General features: G+C 34.5%; 1 protein-coding gene across 1 annotated transcript in view; it reads right to left on the bottom strand.

The window, feature by feature from the left end:
• The window catches only part of CUBN (cubilin), a 286,894-nt gene that overhangs the window by 210,773 nt on the left and 50,362 nt on the right, over positions 1-25,759 (bottom strand). Inside the window, exons 18-22 of the mRNA XM_079108165.1 lie at positions 18,065-18,209; positions 17,662-17,840; positions 15,434-15,599; positions 14,907-15,123; positions 11,747-11,877 (exon numbers count right to left, since the gene is read on the bottom strand). Of these exons, the coding sequence (XP_078964291.1) occupies positions 11,747-11,877; positions 14,907-15,123; positions 15,434-15,599; positions 17,662-17,840; positions 18,065-18,209 (838 nt within the window). The remainder of the gene's footprint in view (positions 1-11,746; positions 11,878-14,906; positions 15,124-15,433; positions 15,600-17,661; positions 17,841-18,064; positions 18,210-25,759) is intronic.

Below are 25,759 nucleotides of genomic sequence, written 5' to 3'. Positions count from 1 at the left end.
CATCCAGTTCTTCTCTTTCAGAATACTCCACTATTCCCTTCCTATAAATTCTTCTGTTTTTATCACCACAAATTTCTTTTTCTATCCTCTTTTTGGAATTGTTTGAGGCTTTCTAATAACGTTTATTCAATCTATTTTTGCTTCCAGTCATGGCAAGCAATTGGTACTGAATTAGCCCCTTTCCTTAACAAATATAAAACTAAGAAAAAATCTGGACAATAAGCAGTGTGAGATTGCTGTCCTAGATGGAAAGGAAATTCATGAGGCCAACTCTAGATTTCCTTGGTTCTTGAGCTTAGCAGAATTTTCCAACCACGCAGGAAGTCAAAGCCAATGTAATGAATGATGGACCTAAAGAGAGGAGGAAGCCAAGATCAGAGCTTAGAACTGCCTAAGTGTCTAGAACCATAAGGAAATGCTACAGGGTGGAAGACGTACAGAGAGAGGAGAGCCACATGTCTGGTTGGGGCTCCCGTAAGTCTCAGCAGAACCTGGACTGAGTAACAGGGAGGTAAAACTTCAAAAGCACCACAGAGAGCAGACATTGCTAGTTTGGAAACAGAAACAACATACTTGAGGTCAGGGCAATTTTCTGAGCCAGAAGGAGACACCCACATATTCACTTGTGACACCTAAAAAGTCACACTTTGTGAGTGAAGACCATGGCCAAGAGCAGGTCTTCTTTAGGGGTTCCCTACCAATGTGTAAGTGCAACTCTTAAAATACCTGCAGGAATGATATAGGTTGGAGGTTGAGACCTACCAAATCTGAGGACCATGGGAAACACCTAGAGAGGTCCACAAATACACCTTTAATATTTTTAAAACAAGAACCTACATTAGTACAAGGTAATGGTCAGATTTAAAGCAAAAATAATAGTAAGATAGAGTTTATAATATATATGAAAGGAAAAGATATAACTAAAATAGCTGAGAGAAGGGGATGGATAAAATTACACTATCATGAGATAATTACATTTGTAAAGTGGGAAAGGAAAAATGTGAAATATGAAGTGAGAAGTGTGAAAAATGAAGTATACGTAAAATATAAATCCATAGCATATTAACTTGAATCAAATGAAACAAAAAGGAGGTGTTATTAAAAATCCATTAAAGAAAATACAACAGAATACTAAAAAAATATTCTGTAGAAACACAAACAAACAAACAAGAGACAGGAAATAGTAACAGAAGAAGAAACAAATGGATGGCATCCTAAATCCAATCGTGTCAACAATAGCATTAATCCTAAGTGGTCCGAACATTACAAAGTTAAAACACAGTTGTTACTGAATGAAAAAACACAGTCCAATCACGTGTGTTTATAACACAAGCACTTAGGATACAATGACACTGATGGGTTGAAAGTAAGAGAATGAAAAAGATATGCTACATCAATAGCAAAGAAGGCAGAAAAGACTAATAATATTAAACAAAAGCATCTTCAAGAAAGGCAGTATTACCAGATTTATGGAGAGACATTTCAACTTTTAAAAGGGAAAACCATCAGGAAATCAAAATCATCCCAAATATGTAGGCACAGAATAACAGCATCAAAATACACAAAGGAAGGCAAAAGGGAAAAAAAATTAAAGGAAATAATAAATCCATGATTATAGTTGGGAGATTTTAATATCTTTCTTTCAGTAATTGAAGAAAATTTGATTAAAATCAACAAAGGTATAGAAAATCTGAGGAACTGTACCAACCAATTTAACCTAACTGGCCATTGAAGAATACCACACATAATAATACAAGACTACTCAGCATTTCCAAGTGTACACGAAATGTACATCAACATAGGTGATGTGTTGGACTGTAACCCAGGTTTCAATACATTTTAAATAATTAAAAACTTAAAAGGTACAATCTTGAAACGAATCAAATAGAATTATAAATCAGTAAGATGTTTTCAACTTCAAATATTTGGAAATTAAATAATGCATTGTAAGTAATCCACAGATCAAAGAAGAAATCACAAGGGATTAGAAAATGCTTAGAGCTGAAAGTTGATGAAGATTATCAAAATTTGGATATGAAGAAAAGACAGTGCTAAAGACATATATTTTCTGTATAAGAAATAAAATTAGTTCATTTTCATACCTAGAGAAACAAGAAGAAAAGCAAGCATAGCCAATAATTGAAAGGAAAGAAATAATTTAGACAATAACAAAAATCAATTAAATAGAAAACAGAAAAACAATAGAGAAAATTAGCAATGCCAAAAATTAGTTCCTTGGAAAAAAATACTAAAATCAAAAGAATTGTATCAAAACTGACAAAGGAAAAAACAGAATGAATACAAACTACTATTTTTGAGAATGAAAGAAGAAGTATCACTCAGAATTCCTAAGACTTTAAAAGAGACTATTATAAAAAACAATGCTAATAAATGTGACAACATAGATAAAATAAATTCTTTCAAAGTCACAAGTTGCCATAACTGACTCCAGAAAAAATAGAAAGCCTCTGTAGCCTCTATCAATCAAAGAAATTATATTTGTAATTAAAACCTTCCTACAAAGAAAACTACATGCTCATTTACCTTCACTTGTGAAATCCTATCAAAGAACAAAGGAAACATTTATACTATACAAACTTAGAAATCGTGGAGGAGACGACACCACCTAGTGCATTTTTAAGACTACATATTTCTTTATAGCAAAACCAAAGATATAATGACAACAAAAAAAGCCACAGAAAAATGTCTCATAAACATAGATGCAAAAATCTTTAACAAAATTTAACTTAACATACTCAGATAGACATAAAAATTCTAATGTATCATAACCAAGTAGAGTTTATCCTCAGTGTGCATAATTGTTTTGATATTAGAAAATCAATCATATAATTCACCAAGTTAATAGGATAAAAAAAGAAAGACGTGATGACAACAGAAGATGCAGAAAAATCATTGAAAAATTAAACATCAATCTCTGACAAAAATTCTCAATGAGTACAAATAGAATGGAACTTCTCAACCCGATCAAGGGCATCTATGAAAAGCCCAAAGCCACCATTATGGTTAGACAGCAAAGGAGTAAATGCTTGCCTGTCAAGATTAAGAAACGGGCCACCATGCCCAGTTTCATTTTTCCTATTCAACACCATACAGCAAGTCCTAGCCATCACTATAAGACAGAGAGAAAGATAAAGGAAAAAATAAAACTGTCTTTATTCACAGTTATGATCATCTGTGTAAAATATACTAAAGAAGCTAATAAAAATTTATCAGTTTAGTGAAGAAGATACAGAATATGAGATAAATATCTGAAAATCAATATAAGTGGCATATGTCAGCCAAACTGGACTATAAAGTTTAACATATCATCTATAAAAGCATAAAACATAAACTAATAAGTTCAGTGGGAATGCAAATGCTCTACACTAAAAGCTTTAAAATATTACAGGAAGAGATTAGAGAAAATCTGAATAAATGGAGAGGTAAAATATGATCATGGGTTGCAAAACTCAATTTGAGATGTCCTTTGTTCCTAAACTGATCCATAATTTCAGTCAAATTTCCAACAGTTTTTTTTTTTTTTTTTTGGAGGGGGGCAAATTGAAAAGCTGCTTCTAAATGAGTATGGAAATGCAAAGGATCTAGGACAACCAAAACAATTTGGGGGAAAAAAAAAAAAAAAAAGGACTGGTCTGGAGGTTTTTAACTCTCAGGTTTAAGATATACCTTAATAGTAAATAATAGTAAGAAATGTAGTGTCCTTTTGCTATAGGGATATATATATATACTTCAGTGGGATAGAATTAGAGATTCCAGAAGCACACACGCATACATGGGCAAGTGATTTTCAACAATAATGCAAAGGCAATTCAGTGGGGGGAAAAGAGAAGAAAGAATCTTTTCAACAAATGGTACTTCATCAGTTTAATGCCATTTGCTAAGGAAACAGACTTGGATATATAACTTACTTCAAATTGGAAAATCAAATCTAAATGAGTCATAGACATAAGACCTTCTAGAAGGACACATGGGGTAAGTCTTCATAACTTTGGCAAGCAACATTTCTTACACACAATACAAAACTCACTAACCATAAAAGGAAAAAAAGTATCAATTGGACTTCTGCTCTTCAAAACATAACATTCAGAAAAAGAAAAGGTTAGCCACATACCCTGTGAGAAAGTATCTGCAATACATTTATCTGATAAAGGACCTACTTGCATCCAGAATGTATAATATATGACTCAAAAATAAGAAAACACCACAAAAATGAGCAAAATGGTTCCCATTAATGGACCCCTGACAAAAGAAAGTACATGACAAAAGCCCGTGGTAAGGTAGTCACAGGGGAAATGCAAATTAAAACCACGAGATACTTCCACACGATGACTAGAGGCTGATAATGAACAGATTGACAATATCAAGAAGCGACCAAGATGTGGCAAAGTGGAATTCTTATTCATTTAGAATATATGAAATGGTGTAAAAACTTTGGGGAAATTCTATTCCTAAGCAACTACTTAACTGAAATATCCATAAAAGAACTTGCACATCAATCTTAAGAATAGCTTTTTTCAAAATAGTAGAAAAGTGGACCCTACCCAACTATTCTAACAACAGGTAAACAGATAATCAAATTATGATCCATCCATGCAATGAAAGGCCATAAGCAATAAAGAGAACTACTAATAAATACAACATGAACTGGGGTGCATTACACTAAATGAAAGAAGTCAGATACAGAAGGATATGTACAGGGTGTTCCCATCATATTTGCTTTTGAACAGTTAAAAGTAATCCATAGTGATAAGGAGGAGGTCTGGAGGGGCTGGAGTGGAGGATGTGATGGAGAGGACTGACCAACAGACACTAGGATACTTTCTTGGGCGACAGAGTGTTCTTCAATGGAGATACACATTTGTAATCACTATGGATAAATTTTCTTTCGTGAAATTACAGAATAAAAATCTATGTTACTTAGAAAGTTTAAAAGTCTCATGCAAAGATAGAGTCAGTTCTCTGGAGGAAATCTATTATTTAATTCAGTTATCCAATGAATAAAAAATAAAATTAAAAGAGAGAAAATATCATTTTGAAGAGGCCTCTACTGTCAATATTAAATTATAGACTAATGGTACAATTTTACTGAAATTTTATGAGATTCAAATGTATGATTTTTAGGGAGAAAAACAATAATTGTGTGTATTATTCCTTGAAGAGTTAGAAACTTCTCCTACCTGAAACTGAAGTTTGTACAATGGTTCACTTTTCTTTACTTCTTCTTCCTTTAACAGAATAATGGCTTTTTCTAAAATAATATTAAAGGGCTGGGGGTATAGTTCAGTGGTAGAGTGCTTACCTAGGATGTGTAAGGCCCTAAAGTTTGCTCCCTGGCACCTCCAAAAAAAAACCAACTTGTAAAATAATAATAATACTGAAAAATAGTACTGCTAAGCTTTAGTTTCCTCTTGTGCTTTGCAACAAGGTAATTAATTTGCAACAAATAATTAAGTTTGACTGTGTTCCCATAAAAGGATATTCATGTTATCATGGTGCTTTTTACATCAATCTGAAATGCAAACATAAAAATACAACGATGCCCATTGTTTTATCTTATGTTGCTAAAGGAAAATTCACATCCAATAGCAGTTGGCCTGTTGTTATGGTCTAAGAAAACTGACAAAGAGATGAAGAAGAAAAGTACATTTTTCTTCCATTCCCTGTATCAACTGAAGTAATGGAAAAGCTTATTTCTGAAGATCAAAGACAATTGTTGGCAGAACTCCCAAATTTTTCTCTCTGATCAACTTTTAAAAATTAAAAAGTGAAAATATGTAAATGTACTTTGTATATCATTATAAAATCACAAAACTAGGTTTCCCTACAAAGTGATAATGTTTCTCTGCCTCCACTAAGCATTTTCAAATAAATTCTCGCATAGCATTAAGCATGTGATCAAAGGGAAAAACTGGAAACAGGTCAGTTCAGTAAGATTTGACCTCAGAAATAGGAGGCACTGATTCATGGAGAGAGTGCGTTGCATATGGAGACCGTAGATATAGGGTTAAGTGTTCTGTCACCTCCCTACCTGCTGTATGGGATAATTTATGTGATTTTCCACTCACATTAAGAATCAATCTATAGACATGATTTCTGAAATCACTTATGAAACTTTTTGTTTTTGAATGAATCCATATGGCTTAGATTTTCCAGATATGTGGGAAATAAACAGCCAATCCACGGAGCCATCATGGGTTTTTATTGGCATGTTTTGTTTAACATTCCTTAAAGTAAAGACTCCAGGGAAGAATTACAGATTCAATTTCTCCCTTAGAAAAATGAGGTCTTCCTAACTTAAATCTAACATTTTCTACAGTTTGCTGCTTGATGGTCACAGTTGTTGCTTTTCCTTCACAGCAAAGTAGCTGCTGCAAAATTGTGCTTGGACATGAGTAATTATATTTTAAATCTGCCAAAGTCAAGGGAATCCTTTATGGTGATAATATATATATATATATATATTTTTTTTTTGTTTGTTTGTTTGTTTTTGGCAGGTGCTAGAGATTGAACACAGGGCCTTGTGCTTCAAAAGCAAGCACTCTACCAACTGAGCTATATCCCCAGCTCCAATAATATAATTTTAACATTGAATTATATCACTTTTTTCCTTCTTTTTATTTTCACTGATTTTGCAAAACAGCCAGGTTCTATCATCTCCATTTTTAGAGAGACGTGGATGAAGGCTCTGAGACTCCTAAAGGTTATGCTTAGAAAATCACTTAGTTCAGACATGGCCAAGATAAAATTTGAATTCAAGTCCTCCATTTCCAAATCCCATGCCCTTCAGTGAATTCAGGTTTCTCTACAGAGGAAATGTCAACTTGAGAATGAAGACAAGTAGGGAACTAGGAATGTCATAAATCAGCATCTGTTCACCATTTTTATTCTAAGAACCAAGAAATTTAACAAATTAAATAAGATAAATGAACCAATCTGGGAAGAGCTGGGACACCTGTATGTGCCACAATAAAAGAAAACACTAACCAATAACCAATAAGAAAGTGAATCTTTTGGAGATAAATAGGCTTACTAAAAATTCCTTTCCAGAGGGAAGAGAACTTAGTGTCTCAGAGCAGGAAATTCAGAATTCAAGGTAGAAAGAATAGCAGAGGATTATGATTGGCCCAGAGAAGTCCACATTGATATCAAGCTGGGACTAGAATCGAGACCTGACTTCCCCTCAAAGTTTCCTTTCACAGTACCGAGAACGGCACTTCTTATCAGGGGCCACTGTAATGCCATGTCCCATTTTATCTTGAGATTCTATAGCAATTTGCAACTTAGACTTGACTTTCAGAGTCTTTGATGAACTGTAAAAACAAAACTTCATTAACTCCACTTGAATTTCTGAGTAAAAAAAAAAAAACTCCCCTAGACATGTCTATTTTAATCAGAATTTCTGGATGAAACCCTGAATATCTGAATTTACAACGACACACTTCCCTCCTCCCTGAGTTTCTTATGAACGTTAGAGTCTGAAGAATGCTGTCCTTACAAAATTGAAGTTTAAAATAGAAACAATTCTTCTAAATAAACCCTCTTTAACCCTTGTGGTTATCATTTCTTAACTTCCTACTCCTAGATGTCTCTGTGGGCTTACTCCAGAGTGACTGATTGAAAAATAGCACTAAACACCAGTGTGTGTGTTGGTGGGGGGAGGGGGGGGCGGCAGTCTTTGGGCTGGGAATTGGGAGGCTGGTAAGGCCCTATAGGGCTCACTTTTACCCTACATAGAGGTGTTTTTGACCATTCCTGGTCATTTCCATGGATAACATCAAGTACTTTTCCTTGCAGAAAATATGAGAAGTTCACCACAGTTATATTGTACCCTGAAATGAGTGTTACCAATTATACCATGTGCAGTTCATCTAAGGAATTTCCAAGAACTAATCGAGACATATGGCAAAAGAAATGGATTACATGTTGAGATTTGATTGTTTTGTTTGGCTCCTAAACCAACTAGCCATGTATTCTTGGGAAGAAAAATTCAACATTATAAACTTCGTTCTTCCTCATTTAAAAATTATTTGGACTAGGTCTAAAGATGTAGCTTAGTGGTAGAGTGTTTGCCTAGCATGGGTATGGACTTGGGTTTGATCCTCAGTATCATATGTGTGTGTGTGTGTGTGTGTGCGCGTGCGTGCGTGCGTGCGTGCGTGCGTGAGAGAGAGAGAGAGGAGGAAAAGAAAAAAAATGGCTGAGATCTGTGTTTTGAGCTTCCTTGATATCATAGAAAAAGGCATTTACATGAATCATGTTCATACAGACATATTACAAATTTTATGAAATGATACCTAACCTTGTGTAATAAACTCTGATACCTTCCTTGTATTTTAAGTTCTACTCCATACTTTTAATAAATGCAGTCACAAATGATTCATGAATTTATAGTTTGAAAAACAATGGATTCAATGCTAAATAAATTTTCATCTAATATTAAAGTTGAAAATGAATGAATTAGATGCCTGTGCTCTTGTTTATACTTTTAAAGTACCCTCTTAGAATCATCTATTAATGTATATGCAATAGATTGTAATAGAATATAAAATTTCGAATTAAATTGGTAAAGTTAACTAATTATATTCTCTCTGGATTCAAGTCAGCAAACATTGAAAACCTCTCTCATAATCAGTTAAGAACTTCTTATGAGTTGCTACCCACCAATATTTTACTTGTTACTTCTGTCATTCCAGGAACATCTGGATAAAGCAGTAACAGAGTGCAGAGGGAGGGAGTCAAAGGAATGACAAGAGCCATCTCTTTCCTCCCAAACACATACTTGAGGGCTGACATCATAGCCATATGGCATGAACTACAGATGAGAAAGAAGCTGGATTTAAATCAGGAAAATTCACCTTTATCAGATGAAGACAGTAGGAGTTTCAGCAGGGAAATGCAGTGGTTGAGCTGAGAACTAGAAATCAGCAAACAAAGCCATGATTATGGCTCTGGAAATAACTTCTGCTAGAGCAATCAAATAGTGTAAGGGCCCATGATTGAGCTAACATTGGTGCTCTTCCCTGACACTATTTTATTCTGCAGGAAATAGCCCAAAAAAAGATAACTGAAAGAGATCTAACACCTCTGTATTTTCAAGTCAGCATCTCACGCACTCTGACTTCCTGCTGAGAGGGCTAGCCCACTGTCTGACTGCAACCAGATTATGTCTACTTTGGACCCCTGAGCCATTCCTTCCTGAGAAATAAAGTAGTGCAATAATTCATGTGAACTCATCTTCTGACCTATGGGAAACTGAAAGTTGCCAGAATTATAAACTGAAGATACCATAGGGCTTCCTGGATCCAATCATAGATCAGATCGCTATTTAGAATGATTTGACTGTTAGTCAGACCTATGAGTTCGTTCAGCAAAAGGCAAGGCACATAGTGACCAACCAGGTTAAGCCAAGGGAAAGAAAGTATGTACTCCCTTGTCTGTGATTTCAGCCCTACCTGGACCAAATAGAGCTAATGTTATGATCAGCATACAGGGAAGCAGGGTGGAGTGTCTTTGCAGTTGTTAGGATAGTCTCTTCTTTTTTATTCCTTGTTTTTTTCTTCTGTTCTCTTGCTTTAACTTTTGAGTGAGTGCTGGGGTTTGAACCCAGGGCTTCCTGTATGCTAAACACACACTAGACAGCTAAGTTTCCTTTCCTGTCCAGCTTACTTATTTCCTTTTCTTCCAATTTCCTTTTTTTTTTTTTTTAAATTTTGGTAGTGCTGGGGATTGAACCCAGGGCCTTATGCATGCTAGGCTAATGCTGTACTACTGAGCATTATACCCGCAACCCTTGATTTACTTTTATTTTACCTGTACTTTATATTCATGAAAAAAACTTTTTATTAATATTTAACTTTAATATCTTTCTCACCATATTATTTCAATTGCTCTTGATTGTTTCTGCAGTAAACACAGCCTTACAAGCTAGTGTAGAATTAACAAGAGTTGTTGGAGTCATTATAGAGCTATGTCTTGCTTTGTATATTATCACAAAGATTTCTATGATATTTTCAGGAGGCCTAGTCTGAATTATATGTTATCTAATACACAGTCAGTTTATTCATGCAGCAAATTAAAATTATGTTCATAGATGATTAGAACCAGAAGACATTTCAAAGATCATCAAATCCAATCCTTTAATTACACAGATGAGAAAACCGTAGCCCAGAGAGTTCAAGTGACTTACTTCAAATCTAATATTCAGTGTGGTTTGGAGCCAAACATATGAGACAGCTAAAACTACGAAGTATGGAAAATTGTGTGCACACTATAATTTCCTGAGAAACTGATTTTGGTCTGTGGATGTTAACCACCTGAACAAAGTCCAATGCATATGTCAATCGCACAACAAAACCTAATATGAGTCCAGGGATCTCATTTCCCATGTGCTTGGGCTGGATAATGAGCTGTTCTCCTAGAGAGGGTTCCACTGGACATAAAACTATATGTTTCTCTTGCATTCAGGATTCGGGAGAAACCTAAAATCATACTTCCAAAACAGAACGTGAACCACTGCAGAGAATAGCAATTTGCCTGGAATGAATGAAGAATAGTAACCAGACTCTCTGCAGGAGAAATAAATGAGAAATTGAGTAGGGTTTCTGAGCAGAAAACATTTTTTTCTTTTTATTTATTTACCGTGGGAAGTAGGAGCTTTAAAAGATGAACACCTGGGGTCCTTGGACACGAGACTGCATCCAAGGAGCACATGCAGGCACAGGCAATGCTCCAGTTCTTTCTGAAAGGAGCTCAGTGAATGGTACTATGCTTCTGGGACAATTGAGAGGTTGTGAAATGCTTGGTGAGCACAGTCACCATGTGCACCTGATGCATAAGAAAGGCCAGACTTGCTGAAAACGTACAGTCTCAGGGGGGAAAATGAGCCTGCGGAACATGACACCCTCATAAACCTCAGACTCTTGGGGCTGGCAGCATCCCTGGTACATGTCACCTCAAAAACTCTGCTTGCAGGTATTTATTTTCTAGGATGCATTTGCAAGTAGCAAAGTAATGAGGAGGATTAAGTAATAGGAAAAATACAACACAATACAAGTAAGGGAAATTTTTGAAAAGTTCAATTTCATTAGGTCAAATTTAGAAATGCATTTTTTGCCAAGAAAACTTCCATTTCCTAATACAGAATTCTATGCAGTAGTCTCTTATTTTAACTGTTTTTTTTTTTTTTTTTAATTCTTTAAGTTTTCAGTCTGATTGGCAACTTCTTATTTTGGTAGAATTTTAAACTTGCAGAAAGATTGCACAAGCTCGCAAATTCCTACCATATATTTGTATTTTTCCTCCACTGCAATCTCTCTCCTTGTCTCTCCCACCCCTTTCTTACTTTCTCTGACTCTGTCACTCACCATTTGATCCACTTCAGAGTAATCTGTACACATTGTGTCTTTGCTCAAAAAATCTTCAATGTTTTGTTTCTAAGAACAAAATAGTTCCCTTACGAAATCACAGAATTGTCAAATTTTGAAAATTTCATATGAAGAAAAAGGGAAAAATATTGATATAATAATTAGCATTAATATTGACACAATACTCCTATCTGATCGTGATTCTATTTTTAATAAGAAAGGCATTTAAAGTTACTTTAGCCTACCTATAGTTTTCATTGCATGTCCCAGATTTAGGGACTAAACATTCTTATTGTGTATTAGATATTAGTACTGTTTTGTAACACAGTAAATGAGACTGAGCAGATGAGGTGTCTTGTTACCTGCTGATGTATCAATTGCTTCATATGTTATTGAAAAGCCTTCATAAGCGAGGTCAGCATCAGCCACAAATATCAACATTATTGAGTTGGTGCTGCTGGTAAGAGAAGGTGGGATGGATTTTCCACAAAATCTATTCCAAATGGAGAAAGAAAAGATACATGGGTTTTAAAACATTTAGTATATTTGAAATTATTTACCAAAAATTGGGACATGTAAATATGATAATAAGTTTTCTTATCTAACTCTTATCAACCTTAAAAAGCAAAAATATTTCAGGCAAAAAAAAATTACAATCTTACTGAAGATCATCCTATTCATGTTTACTTCCCTGAAATGGTTTGGCGTGTGTCTGGCTGTGTGACTTAACATGTATCAGAATTTTGATGAAATTAGAAAGCATAAGTTACACTAGATTGCCATGGAGCATATTAATGAACTTGTTCATAGAAATGTAACAAATATGAACAGTGAAGGGAAATAATATATCATCAATTCATAGAGTACAGACTCTAGTGTCAACCCTGTCACTTAGAGGCATTATGACTTTGGGCAGATCACTCAATCCCTATGACTCAGTTTCTCCATCTCGAAAATGGAGATGGTGATAGTGCCAATTTCATAGAGTTATTCTTGGAAAATGATGGGTTAAGATTCTGTGCATAAAGCATTTAGAACTGTGCCTGGCCTAGTAATCCTGCAGAGGATCTATTGTCTTTAACAGCTGGCTTGTGGAGAGGAAAAGGTTTCATTATAAAGCCAAATGGTGTTTTTGCTGAACAAAAGCAGTTGTACTCAGAAAAAAAATGTCTAGTAATGACAAAATAATAAGAAATTAAGTCATGAGACTTTTATCTAGAGAAATACCTGTAAGAAAAGAAGGAAAGACAAGAAAAAACAGAAATCTCAAGTCTAAACAGACTTGGCAAAATCAGTCAAATAAAATGACAGATAAAAAAGTACTATGAAAATCAAAGTTAGGGGAAATGTTGAATATGAGAAATGAGTTAATTGGTGAGACAAATAAAGAAAATTTGTTGTGTAAATCATTTCAGTGTTCAAAAGCATTTAACATATTGATCAAAATAAAGGTAGGTAAATTAAATAAATCCTTAATTTATATGTTGATACCTACTAAAATTGGGCACGATCATTATAGTTTATATCATTCAGCAAAAACTACGTATTTTGCAGTGGTTATAAATACCCATTCACCCCCCAACCAAAAAAAAAAAAAGAAGTTTAAAAAGTTAAGAAACAAAAGATGAAGAAGGAGAATAAAATCAGAAAAAAAAATCAACTTAAGCAAACACTGGCTAAAGAGAAACAAATGTTTTAGAATTAAAGAAAAAGAAAATGTAAAATGAAGGAAGAAAACAATCAGAATTCCACTTCCAATGAAGATGTAATAATAACAGCTAGACTTAACTTTACACCTTAAACAACTGAAAACCTGAGCAAAACAATTTAAAATGATGGCTCTCAAGACACTGGATCTTGAATGACAAAGAACAACAGGGAACAAATGAGTTCCAAAGCAAAACTGAAAAGGATCCTGCAGGTTTCAAGTAATTTAACTGCATTCCGGGACAAGTCTCAAGAACGTTTATAGGAATATAATAATACCTAGTGCCAAAAACATAAAAATTGCAAATGCCTAACATCATATCAAGTATTTCCAGGAATAAAAGGCAGGAAAGTATAATTCATAATGAGAGGGAAATTAAAATCGACCGAAAAGGTGTTAAAAACTTAAGTGTAAGGTATGAAACTACTAGAAGAACACATGGGGAAGAGGACTTTGTCACATCGGTCTTGGGATTTTTATGGATTAGATTTCAAAGGAACAGGTAAAAAATAAATAAATAAACCAATGGGGCTATATCTTCCATACAGCAAAAAAAAAACAAACCTATGGACTAGGAAGTAATTTCTGCAAACTATACATCTCACTAGCAATTTGATCCAAAATATATAAAGAATGTGAACAACTCAATAGCAAAAACACAAGTGACTTGATCTGAAAAGGGGCCAAAACCATGAACAGATATTACTCAAAAAAATAAAAAAGATACAGAAATGGCCAACACATATATTAAAAATGCTCATTATCACTCATCATTAAAGAAATTCAAATCGAAACCACAATAAGATATCATATCACATGTGTTAAATTATTACTATAAAAAAGATCACAAGGGTTGATGAGAATGCAGAGGAAAGAGAATCCTTGTTTGCTCTTGGTAGGAATATAAATTAGTACAGTTATTATGGAAAATAATATAGAGTTCCTCAAAAATTAAAAGTAGAACTATCATATGATCCAGCAAACCCCCGCCCCCACTGAGTATATATCTCAAGGAAGCAAAATCAGTATGTCGAAGAAATATCCACCCTCTCATGTTCCTTTCAGCATTATACAAGGTCCAAGACATGGAATCAGCCCAAGGGTCCATCAATAGATGATTAGATAAAGAAAACGTGATATGGATATATAGATATGGATATGTAAATATAAATATAGATATCCCCCCACACATGCACACCCACCATGGGAGACCATTCACTCATAAAAGTGAGTGGAATCTGGCTACTTGGAACAACAGGGATGATCTCGGAGAATATTGTATGAAGTGAAAGAATATAGGAACAGAAAGAAAAATACCACATGAGATCACTCATATGTGGAATCTAAAAAAGTTGATCTTCCAGACGTGGACAGTATAATGGTGCTTACCAGAAGCTCAGGTGATTGTGGGGAGGGGTGGGGAGATGCTGATGGGAGGATACAGAATTACAGTTGGATAGGAGAAATAAATTTCAAAGGACCTATTGTACACCAGGGTGATTGCAGTCAATCATATTTGGTATCTTTGGCAAATATAAAGAGAGTGGATGTTTTGTGTTATCACCATTAAAATGATAAATATGTGAGGTAGTATGCTAGTTAATTAGCTAGAATTAACTATTCTGCAATATGTATATACTTCCAAACATCATGGTATACAAAATGAAAACATGTTGTCAATTTTAAAAAGAAATAAGAGAAAATACATGGGAAATGGTGGTATGTGCATTACTGATTTTGTCCCTTTCTGAACGAAAATCTATAAAAAAATAAACAAGATGCCAAGGTTAGCACACACACACACAAACCCTTACCTCCCAAGAAATGTCCCAGAACCAGTGTCATAAACTTCCAGGTAGTCTTTTGTGCAATTGTAATGAAACTCCAGATAAAATTTGTCAAACATCAAACGAATCAGTTGTCCAGGTTGAACCAATACATGCCAGGTACAGTTAATACCACTGGGGTAGATGCTTGGGTGTCCAGGACTTTTAATGATTCCTGCGGACTCTGTAAGAACTTGTCCACATGCTGTTGAAATAAAAATAATTATTGTCACAACAGATAACCAACAAGTTTCATGGATTTAAAAAAATATATGTGGATCATAACCTCTTTAAAACTCAAAAGAATAATGAATGCTGTTTCTTATATGCCACTTGAGATAACTTTTTTCTTTTATGAATAGATACCAAATAACTATTGCTATGTGGACTGAAAATAAATTCTTTGCCTTAAGTGCACTTTAAACTTTTTTCATAGTGTAAATAATTTTGTATAATTTCTTTCTATTGTTTAATCAGTTGAATATAAGTCTAAGAGAAAAGAGACAATCTCTTACCCAAATCTTCAGTACTGAACTTAGCCATGAAACCATGATTTTCAATAGAAGAACTTTTCACAAATGTGACATAAAGAACATTGTAGATGGATGTTATTAATGAAGGTATGTTGGTGCCACAATACTTTTCATTTTCAGGAGAACCCAAAATGGAACTGCTACCAACCTAAAGTAAAACAGATATACCCAAGTTTATTTTGTTAGATATCTATTTTGGAAAACTACTTCAAGAATAATTATTTCAAAAACATTGTTATTAACATATTAAAATCAATTTGAGAACATCATCAATTTTAGAACATTTTATTTACCCCAGGAGAAATTCCATGTCCATTAGCAATCACTCTCTATTCTCCTGTCATCAGGCCCCAGGCAGCCATTAATCTATTCTCTATCTCTATAAATTGCCTATTCTGGATGTTCCATAAATCGAATCATAAGATATATGGTCTTTTGTGACTAGACTCTTTTATGTAATATAATGTTTTCAAAACTCACCCATATTTTAGTAGGCATCATTACTTCATTCCTTTTTAATGCCATATAGTGTTACATTGTACGTATGCATGTATGTGTGTATACACACACACACACTATATATATTATATATATATATATATATTGTATTTTATTTATCCACTCATTGGTTGGTGGACATTTCTTTCTACTTTTTAAATTATCAATAATTATTTGTTATTTGCGCATGATATAATAAATTATAGTAGGCATTTCACATACACATTTTTGTGTGGATTAATACTTTTGTTAACACCGAATATAAAACTAAGAGTGTAACTGGTGGATCAAGTGGAAACTTTATGTTTAATTTTTTGAGAAATTACTAACTGTTTTCCAAAGTGGGTACATCCTTTTACATTCCCACCAGCAATGTGTAAGGGTTCCAATTTTTCCAAATCCTTGCCAACACTTGCTATTATCTGACTTTTTGATTATAACCATTCTAAGGGCTGAGAAGTGATATCTCACTATGGTTTTGATTTTTATTTTCTCTGAGGATGAATGATGTTGGACATCTTTTCACATACTTGTTCATTTTTATATCTTCTTTGAAGAAATGTCTATTCATGTCATTTGCTCACTTAAAAAACTAGATTGTTCTTAATTTAGATGAAGTCCAATTTCCCTATTATTTCTTTTGTTATTTGTACCTTTTATGTCATAGCTAATAAGTTTTCACCTAATCCAAGTTCACAAATATTACCATGTTTTCTTCCAAGAGTTTCATGGTTTTAGACCCTATATGTAGGACTATAATTCATTCTTAGCCATATTCCAAGCCTTTCTAGTCTTTTATTTTTGAGACAGGGTCTTCTAAGTTGCCCAGGTTGGGCTCAGACTTGCAATCCTCCTGCCTCAGCCTCTTGCAACACTGAGGTTCCTGCTATGAACCACCACACAGCTTTTAATAAGTCTACTTTCTGTGGACTCTTTAAGAATTTGTCCACATGCTGTTGAAATAAAAATAACAATAATTATCACAATAGGGAACCAACAAGTTCCATGGATTTCAAATATGCGGGTCACAACCTCTTAAAAACTGGAAAGAAAAATGCTGTTTCTTATATGGCACTTAAGATAATGTTTCCTCTCAATAAATATTTTAGGTGTGTGAAATCTTTGTGATATTCTCCATATCCACTCAAGATTCATTTTATTTTCTCTTCCTTGCTTAATTTGTTCAAGCAAGGATTTCCAGTATAATGTTAGACAGAAGTGCTGAGACCATAACAATCTTAATTTTTTACTGATCATGGGGCAAAGCATTTAGTGTTTCATCATTAAGTATGTGGGTTTTTAAAGATGCCGTTTATAAAATTAAGGAAGTCCCTTTTTTCCCTAGTTTGTTAAATGTTATTATCATGAAAATGTGTAGGATTTTGTCAAATACTTTTTCTGTAATCTACTGAGATTATCATGGACTTTTTGACCTGTATTTTGTTGATAACATGTATTATATTCATTGAGTTTGGGATGGTTTTAACAACCTATACTTCTGGGATTAATCTCATTAAATCATGGTACATAAGTCTACTTATAAGCTAGATTCAGTTAGTTAGCATTTTATTAAGGATTTTTCTATGTTCATAAGAGAGATTGGTCTCTACAAATGACTTCCATTACGTATAACTGATTTGAAGATAACATGATGTAGTATTTTTAATAACATATAATGAAATACAAAGATCCGAAGATTTTTTTCCTCTTACCTCAACATAATCTGTATCACAGTGGGCAGAAATTCCAACTTCAAAGCCAGTGAATTTGAGAATAACGATTTGGCTTAGGGGTTGGCGTATGGTCCATCTACAGGTCCTTTCTCCAGGATACACATTGGGATAATAAGGGGAGTGAATGACTCCTTCTCCAGTAAATTCACCTCCACAAGCTGCAAATATAAAGATGATAGTAGTGTTTGTCCATAAACAAATAATTATTTCCCCCAATTTTATTGTATATTCTAATTATGCTAAGGAGATAACAGAATGTGACATATTTATGAGAATATTTTCTTCACCACTTGAGGACATAAAATTACTGAATTATTTCAAGAAATCAAAATGTTACGATCAGGTAAATTACACACTTAAAATTAAGTTGAAATTTCCTTACCAACTTGATAAACAGCTCTGAAACTAATCTTTTGGGCAGAAGCATCTATTATAAGCCTCATCCAGATATGGTTAGTAATGGATGTAATGGGAGAGACGATTTCACTGCCACATACTTTTCCAAGTAAAATTTCATTATCTTGAACCTAAACAAAAAGATGAGATAGAGCTATAATCCTAATCAATACAATTACTTTGGCATTATTTACAAATAATGGCAGATTCAAAATAGACAATAATCTAATTTAGGTAATATTTATATTTTAAAACAGAGGGTCATTTTCAGCCCCATATAGTATCACTACATCTTGATAAAATCTTAAGCCAATAAAATTCAAAAGCATAAGAATTTTGAAGATGCCCTAATGATTTCCACAGTGTGAAAGAGGAAATAAATCTACAAGTTTGGATTAGTTCACAAACAACAAAATTACTGCCTATCAGAATATAAAAGTTTTGACTAGATCTATAATCAAAAGACAGGAAGGAAGAAAGAAAGAATAAAGAGAGAGAGAAAAAGAAGGAAACCCTATGAAATGAACTTAAAATTAGCCTCTAAAAAGCATTAAATTGAGAAAAAATAAAGTAAATGTAAAAGCAAAATCTAATAAATAGTATTCAAAAGATACAGAATTCATAAATACATTGAAGAACTGTTTTTGAGGAAGGTTGGGCAATAATGATATAAAAGACAAATCTTGGGCAAGTCTAATAAAGAAAATGAAAGCCCAAATACACAAAATTAAAAGTGACAAAGATGCTACAAACATACAGATTCTATGAAATATTTTAAATATAATCCTATGGATAATTCTATGTCAATATATTTGAGTGTTTGAAATGAGTTATTTCCAGAAAAAATACAAAATTACTAAAATTATCTCAAAAAGAAGGAAAATAAAATCTGAGTAAACACAAGCCATGGATAAAATTGAAAATATTTTCAAATAATTAGTCCACCCACCTACTAAGGAAAAATTCCCAGAAGATGTTATGTGCTATGTTATGTGGTAAGTTCTTTAAGTTTTTAAGGAATGAATTAATGCCTGTGCGTAATTTGTTCTAAGGTGCCCTCAAACAGGTAGCAAGTTCCAAGTATTCTTCCTCAGAACTGTTATCATATCCCAACAGAGAGGAAAAATAAATATGGACTGATATCATAAACTAATATTGATAGAAATATCCTAGACATGATCGTAGAAAAATGAATCCATAGTCCATTGGAAGCATTATATATCAATTCAAGTATGAAGATAAAAGTAACTTATTATTATTTATTATTGTAAGAGTAATTTATGTATTTATTATCACATATAACTTTATCAATAGAACCAATGGCTTAAACCATAAGACAGCTCTTCCTTGCCTTACTGAAGAGCTATTGTTATTCTTGATATTTTTAAAAGTGAAGCCAGAAAGTTTGTTAGCATCCTGATTAATTAAAGACAAAAGTCTTAGAAAGCAAGACAAGAAAAGTTTTTCTTCATTCAGTGAAGGCTACCTGTTTTAAGTCAATAGCCAACTTCTTGTAATACAGTGAAAACAAACACTGTCTATACCCCTGGGTTCCAGGCTTACCTATCACTTACAAGTTTCCTCTCTTAATAACCTTGAGCAGGTTACCTCATCCAAGCCTAACTCAAATGATTGTTAAAGCAAATAGATGAAACAGTAGTGTGAATTCCTTGGTGAAATACCTGGTAACAGTTGTCTAAAGAAGACAACTGTTGTTATTCTTGACTTTTTTTGCGGGGGCGGGGTACCAGGGATTGAACTCAGGGGCACTCAACCACTGAGCTACATCCCCAGACATATTTTGTGTTTTATTTAGAGACAGGGTCTCACTGAGTTGCTTAGTGCCTCACTTTTATTGAGGCTGGCTTTGAACTTGCAATCCTCCTGCCTTGGCCTCCATTTTTAAAGGTGAAACACTGTAGGCTTCTCATCATAATCAGGAATTATTCAATGAACATACAACTACTCCTATAAAATTATTCTGGAGGACCTAGCCACCCAAATGTTAATTTATTCACTTAATTCGCATTATCACAGTATCCATGAGTACCAGAACCTGTGCTGGCAATAGCACTGTGAAATACATTCACCGCCTATAAGGAACTTAGAACAGGTGAGAACCTATTCTTTTAAAGCATTTTGATAAGTGTGACATCTGGGAAAGTGCAGGGTGCTGCATTATTACTAGACCAATGATTCTCAGTAGGTACCCAAAATAGGCATTTGGGAAATTTGCAAGGGCATTGTTTTTTGCAAAAGGCATTTTTAAAAGCTTTTATTATTATCACAATGATGCTGAGATTCTATTGGCATTTGTGGCTAAGGATCAAAGACACTAGCCAACCAGAAGTGAGGGAGAGAGTCACACACCAGGATGCTCCTAAGAATCTTCAGGATTCTCCTAGGTCCTGTGTGATTTCGGTATAGGTGAAAGTTTTGTAATTAAGCATAAAATGTAGCTTGGTTTTACACATTAGAAATGAACATCTCTTTGCACAATTTTAATAATGCTGAATTTTTCAGAAGGAAGAGCATAAATGGAAGGACTATTTTTTTTTTCTTTCAGGAAATCTGCCAAGGGTTGGTCACCATTTCAGAAAAATTAGTCACCAACCCCCACAGCCTTGTCAGCCTACATTTGTTCTGCAATATTCACAGCAATTTAGGGTCCAAACAGCTGACTACTTCATTTTGTCTTCAAGTGCAGCATGCCCTGGCTTCTCACATACTGAACAAAATATGATTCTTATATCATTGTTTTATTTCTCCTTGATTTTGTGCTCACAAGTTTATATTTTTAATAGGATGTATGTAACTAGCTCATATCACCAATGAATTTCACTGCAGAATAGCAAAAGGCAACACAGAAGATCTTGAAGTCCAGATTTAAGATCTGGCTTAAGCACAGACTCTGAACTTATCCCAGGGGATTAATGGAATCATTCTCAGCAGATATAACTTGTAAGCAGAGACCTGAAGGCCAAGTAGGAATGATCTAGGAGGGTAGCAAAGGGAAGATTTTTGAAGTATATTCAAGCTGGTGGGGATATGTTGGCATCATTTACTCTCAACCACAACTGATAGAAGTACAAAGTTCTGGAAGATCACTTGGCAATATGCATCACAAGGATATTCAAGATGCAAAGATGCACCCTGACCCACATCAAAGTATGCTCTCTAATGACAATGACTGAAACTATTCTAAAGTTCTAATAATAGGTGGGTAACTAAATAAATTATGGCTCAGCCATATGGTAAAGACAGACATAAAAATAATCACATGCTTCTCCCCTGACTCAGGCTCATACCAGTTCTCTTCTGCAAGCTCTTACAACATCTGTAACACAAATTTCACATATCGAAATAAAGTATGCTAAATTTCTCTCTAATCAAACAGAAAATCTCAGAGGGAAGAGAAGGCTCTGTCTCCCCTTTAACATCTAGAAATAACCTTTGCAAATAGGTATTTGACAAATTCTTGTTGATTCCTTCATTTTAAGGTGCAGGATGATGTTCTAATTTTTTTTTCAAAGAGACAGAGACATGCTACAGTTCTTGAAAACCAGAAAGCATTAAACAAGAGAAAGATGACCTTCCTGCTCTCTAATCCTCCGGGGTTCTATTTGCTTTCTCTAAGATTATAGTCTCTCTTTTCTATTTCGCCCATTAGAAGATGACAAGAAGGAAGAAAAACAGCCAAATAGCATCAGAGGAAGCTTAAGTGGGTCATTCCCCTCGGACCCGATTAATGAAACTCAAGGACTTTAGCAAGGAGAAAGGCAGCTGCAGTCCAAATGTTTTAAGAGGAACTTATAGGGCTCAAGGGCCCTAAACCTAGAAGGTGCAATTGATTTTGGCCATGTTTCTCTCTCTTTCTCTGGAAACGAACTCTCATTAATTCTGAAAGCCTGTATTCTCCCTGGATCCCAGACATGGCAACGCATTAGCCACTATCTTTTAAAAAAGACATTGAAATAAAAATTTATAAAATGCTCTAAAGTGACCCCAGATATTTTTGCAGCACTACTTGCATTCAATATTCTCAGATTTGTAAACTTGTACTTCCCCTCTTCCCCCACCAAGAAAATCTTTTTCCTTTGTGCTTGTAAAGTAGGATAGACTGCATTGTTTTCTCATAATGATTCACTTCCCTCCCATAAGAGGATTGAATATCTATGCTCTTGGCCATGTGACTTGCCATATCTCTCTATTGAGAATTAATAGTTACTCTTCCCATTGACTGAGCTTACCCATAGGAATTGCTGTGTTTAACAGACTGTGCTGTGCATAGAAGCAATGTACTAATTTCCAAGTAGAGGCTTCAGCTGTTGTTGCATGATCCAACCATCTTGTACTTTTCCCTCCCATAAAACCAAAAACCTGGTGTCCCATGATGCAAACACATAGGAAATAGCAGAAAGTTTGAGCAGAATTGACTTAAAACTTAAATATGCTATCACAAGCAAAATACAAACACTACTTGTAAGTCACAGAAATTTTTTGTTTGGTATGTTTTATGATTTCCCTGGTACTTGCTATTGTTTCTGATTTCAGGATAACCTAGAGGAAAAAGAATATCTAAAGCTGAAGAAGGATCACAATAAGTTCATTCTTTTTAATGGGTCCCATTTGCAAAGAAATGACAGGAACCTTTCTAAATTCTAAAGTTCTGTGCATTAAGCCCAGATAGCTGATTTCTTCTTTCACCTATTAACACTGAACAATTCAGGTCCTGAGCCCCAATATATAAACTGTGACCAAGGATTTTCGCCTATGGAGTATCCAAGATGGCTTCTGATTACACTTAGAGTGAACTAATTCCTGAAGAGAAAGTATACGTTAAAAAAAAAAAAAAAAAGATTGCTTGCTCTATTTCTGTAAGGTACGTCATTGGGATTTTAATTGGAATTACATAGAATCCGTATAGCACCTTTGGCTGTATGACCATTTTGACAATATTAATTCCATCTATCCAAGAACATGGGAGATCTTTCCATCTTCTAAGGTTTTCTTTAATTTCTTTCGTTAATGTTCTGTAGTTCTCATTGTAGAGGTCTTTCACCTCTTTTGTTAGACTGATTCCCACGTATTTTATTTTATTTTTTTTTTTGAGGTAGCAGGAAGAGTGAAGCAGGGAATATTGCAATACCAGAATTTCAACTATACTACGAAGCAATAGTAACAAAAATGGAATGATATTAGCACCAAAATAGACAGGTAGATCAACAGTACAGAATAGAGGACACGGACATAAACCCAAATAAATACAGTTTTCTTATACTAGACAAAGGTGCCAAAAATATGCAATGGAGAAAAAATAGCCTCTTCAACAAATGGTGCTGGGAAAACTGGAAATCCATATGCAGCAGAATGAAACTAAACCCCTATCTCTCACCCTGCACAAAAATCAACTCAAAATGGATCAATGACCTTGGAATCAGACCAGAGACCCTGCATCTTACAGAACAAAAAGTAGGTCCAAACCTTCAACTTGTTGGCTTAGGATCAGACTTCCTTAAAAGGACTTCCATTGCACAAGAAATAAAAGCAAGAATCAATAACTGGGATAGATTCACACTAAAAAGCCTTCTCTCAGCAAAGGAAACTATCAGCAATGCGAAGAGAGAGCCTACAGAGTGGGAGAAAATCTTTGCCACTCATACTTCAGATAGAGCGCTAATTTCCAGAATCTATAAAGAACCCAAAAAACTCTACACCAAGAATACAAATAACCCAATCAACAGATGGGCTAAGGAAATGAACAGACACTTCGCAGAAGAAGATGTACAAGCAATCAACAGATATATGAAAAAATATTCAACATCTCTAGTAATAAGAGAAATGCAAATCAAAACTACCCTAAGATTCCATCTCACCCCAATTAGAATGGTGATTATCAAGAATACAAGCAACAACAGGTGTTGGCGAAGATGTGGGGAGAAAGGTACACTCATAAATTGCTGGTAGGGCTGCAAATTAGTGCAGCCACTCTGGAAAGCAGTGTGGAGATTCCTTAGAAAACTTGGAATGGAACCACCATTTGACCCAGCTGTCCCACTCCTAGGCTTATACCCAAAGGACTTAATATCAGCATAATACAGAGATGCAGCCACATCAATGTTCATAGCTGCTCAATTCAATTCACAGTAGCCAGATTGTGGAACCAACCTAGATGCCCCTCAATTGATGAATGGTTAAAGAAACTGTGAAAAAAAATATATATATATATATTATATATATAAACTGTGATTTATATATATTTTATATATATATAAATAAAATATGGAATATTACTCAGCATAAAGAATGATAAAATTATGGCATTTGCAGGCAAATGGATGAAATTGGAGAATATCATGCTAAGTGGGATAAGCCAATCTCAAAAAACCAAAGGACGAATGATCTTGCTGATAAGCGGATGATGAGACATAATATGGGGTGGGAGGGAGGCAAGAATGGAGGAAGGAGGGACTGTATAGAGGTAAAAGATGGGTGGGAGGGGTTGGGGAAAGGAAAAAATAACAGAATGAATCAAACACCATTACCCTATGTAAATGTATGATTACACAAATGGTATGCCTCTACTTCATATACAACCAGAAAAACAAGTTGTACCCCATTTGTTTACAATAAAACAAAAGAGTTCTTATAAAGGACTATTTCCTGTACAGAGAGCTAAAGTTAACCAGGTTGAAACACACACACACACACACACACACAATTTATACAACATTTTAAGTGTGAGCTCAAGTGCCCAGTAAGCAGTAAGCTTTAACATCTGGAATGGATCAGGTCTCAAAGCCATATCTTAATGCATGTGTTCATTTGTTTGTATGCTATTAATCCAGATTTGTTTTTATTTTACAATTTCTAAAATCCATTTAAGTATTAAATTTTAATTCAAAGCAAACCAAGTATGCTGGCACTAGGTTTGGTCCATCCAAAAACTGAAAACAGAACCCTACCATATGGTAACACTTAACACATGGCTGCCTGGAAACTGAGTTTCGGGCTGACATACCCCCTAGCTAAGACTTGATTTTGGAAACTAGTCTGGGGCTGATCTGGATAAGCAGGAGAGTGGTGTGTTCTCACTCAAAAGAAAGAAGAAGAAGTAAGGAATAAAAGATGATATGCAAAGGCTAAAAATTATATTCTTTGGTTATTATCCTTTGTATTTTATTGGTATGCTTCATAGTTTCACGGTTCAAATTTTAAGGCATTTTGTCTCATGAAACTTGTCCATCCTAATATCTTTATAAATAAACAGCCTTTATCTGATATTTTAAAGCTGATTTTCTAAAATCCAGAACATTGACCTAGTTTAACCTAGAAGTGTCTTCCCTCTGGCAAGCTCCAACGTGTCTTGTCCTCTTCCTCCTTCTCCTCCTGTCATGATCATTTTGTTGACTTCCAGAGACCACTCATTGTGAGACAGGTACTATGCTGAGAACATTCTAGCCATCTCCCTGTGCATTTGGAATATAATCCAAGCTCTTTATTTCTGCATAAAAGGCCACAGAGGATCCAGCTCCTGCCTAATTATTTTCTTTCTTCCTTTCTTTTGTGATTCCAACCACCCTAGTCTATATTCATTTCTTTTAATTTGTCAAGGTGTAGCTCAACTCTTTCTCTAGGACTGTGTTCACACATCTACCTGGGCTCCTCTTCCTCTTGACTC

The sequence above is a fragment of the Sciurus vulgaris genome (genome assembly GCF_902686455.1).
Source record: "Sciurus vulgaris genome assembly, chromosome: 12".
Taxonomy (NCBI): domain Eukaryota; kingdom Metazoa; phylum Chordata; class Mammalia; order Rodentia; family Sciuridae; genus Sciurus; species Sciurus vulgaris.
This window is presented reverse-complemented; position numbering and strand designations above follow the sequence as displayed.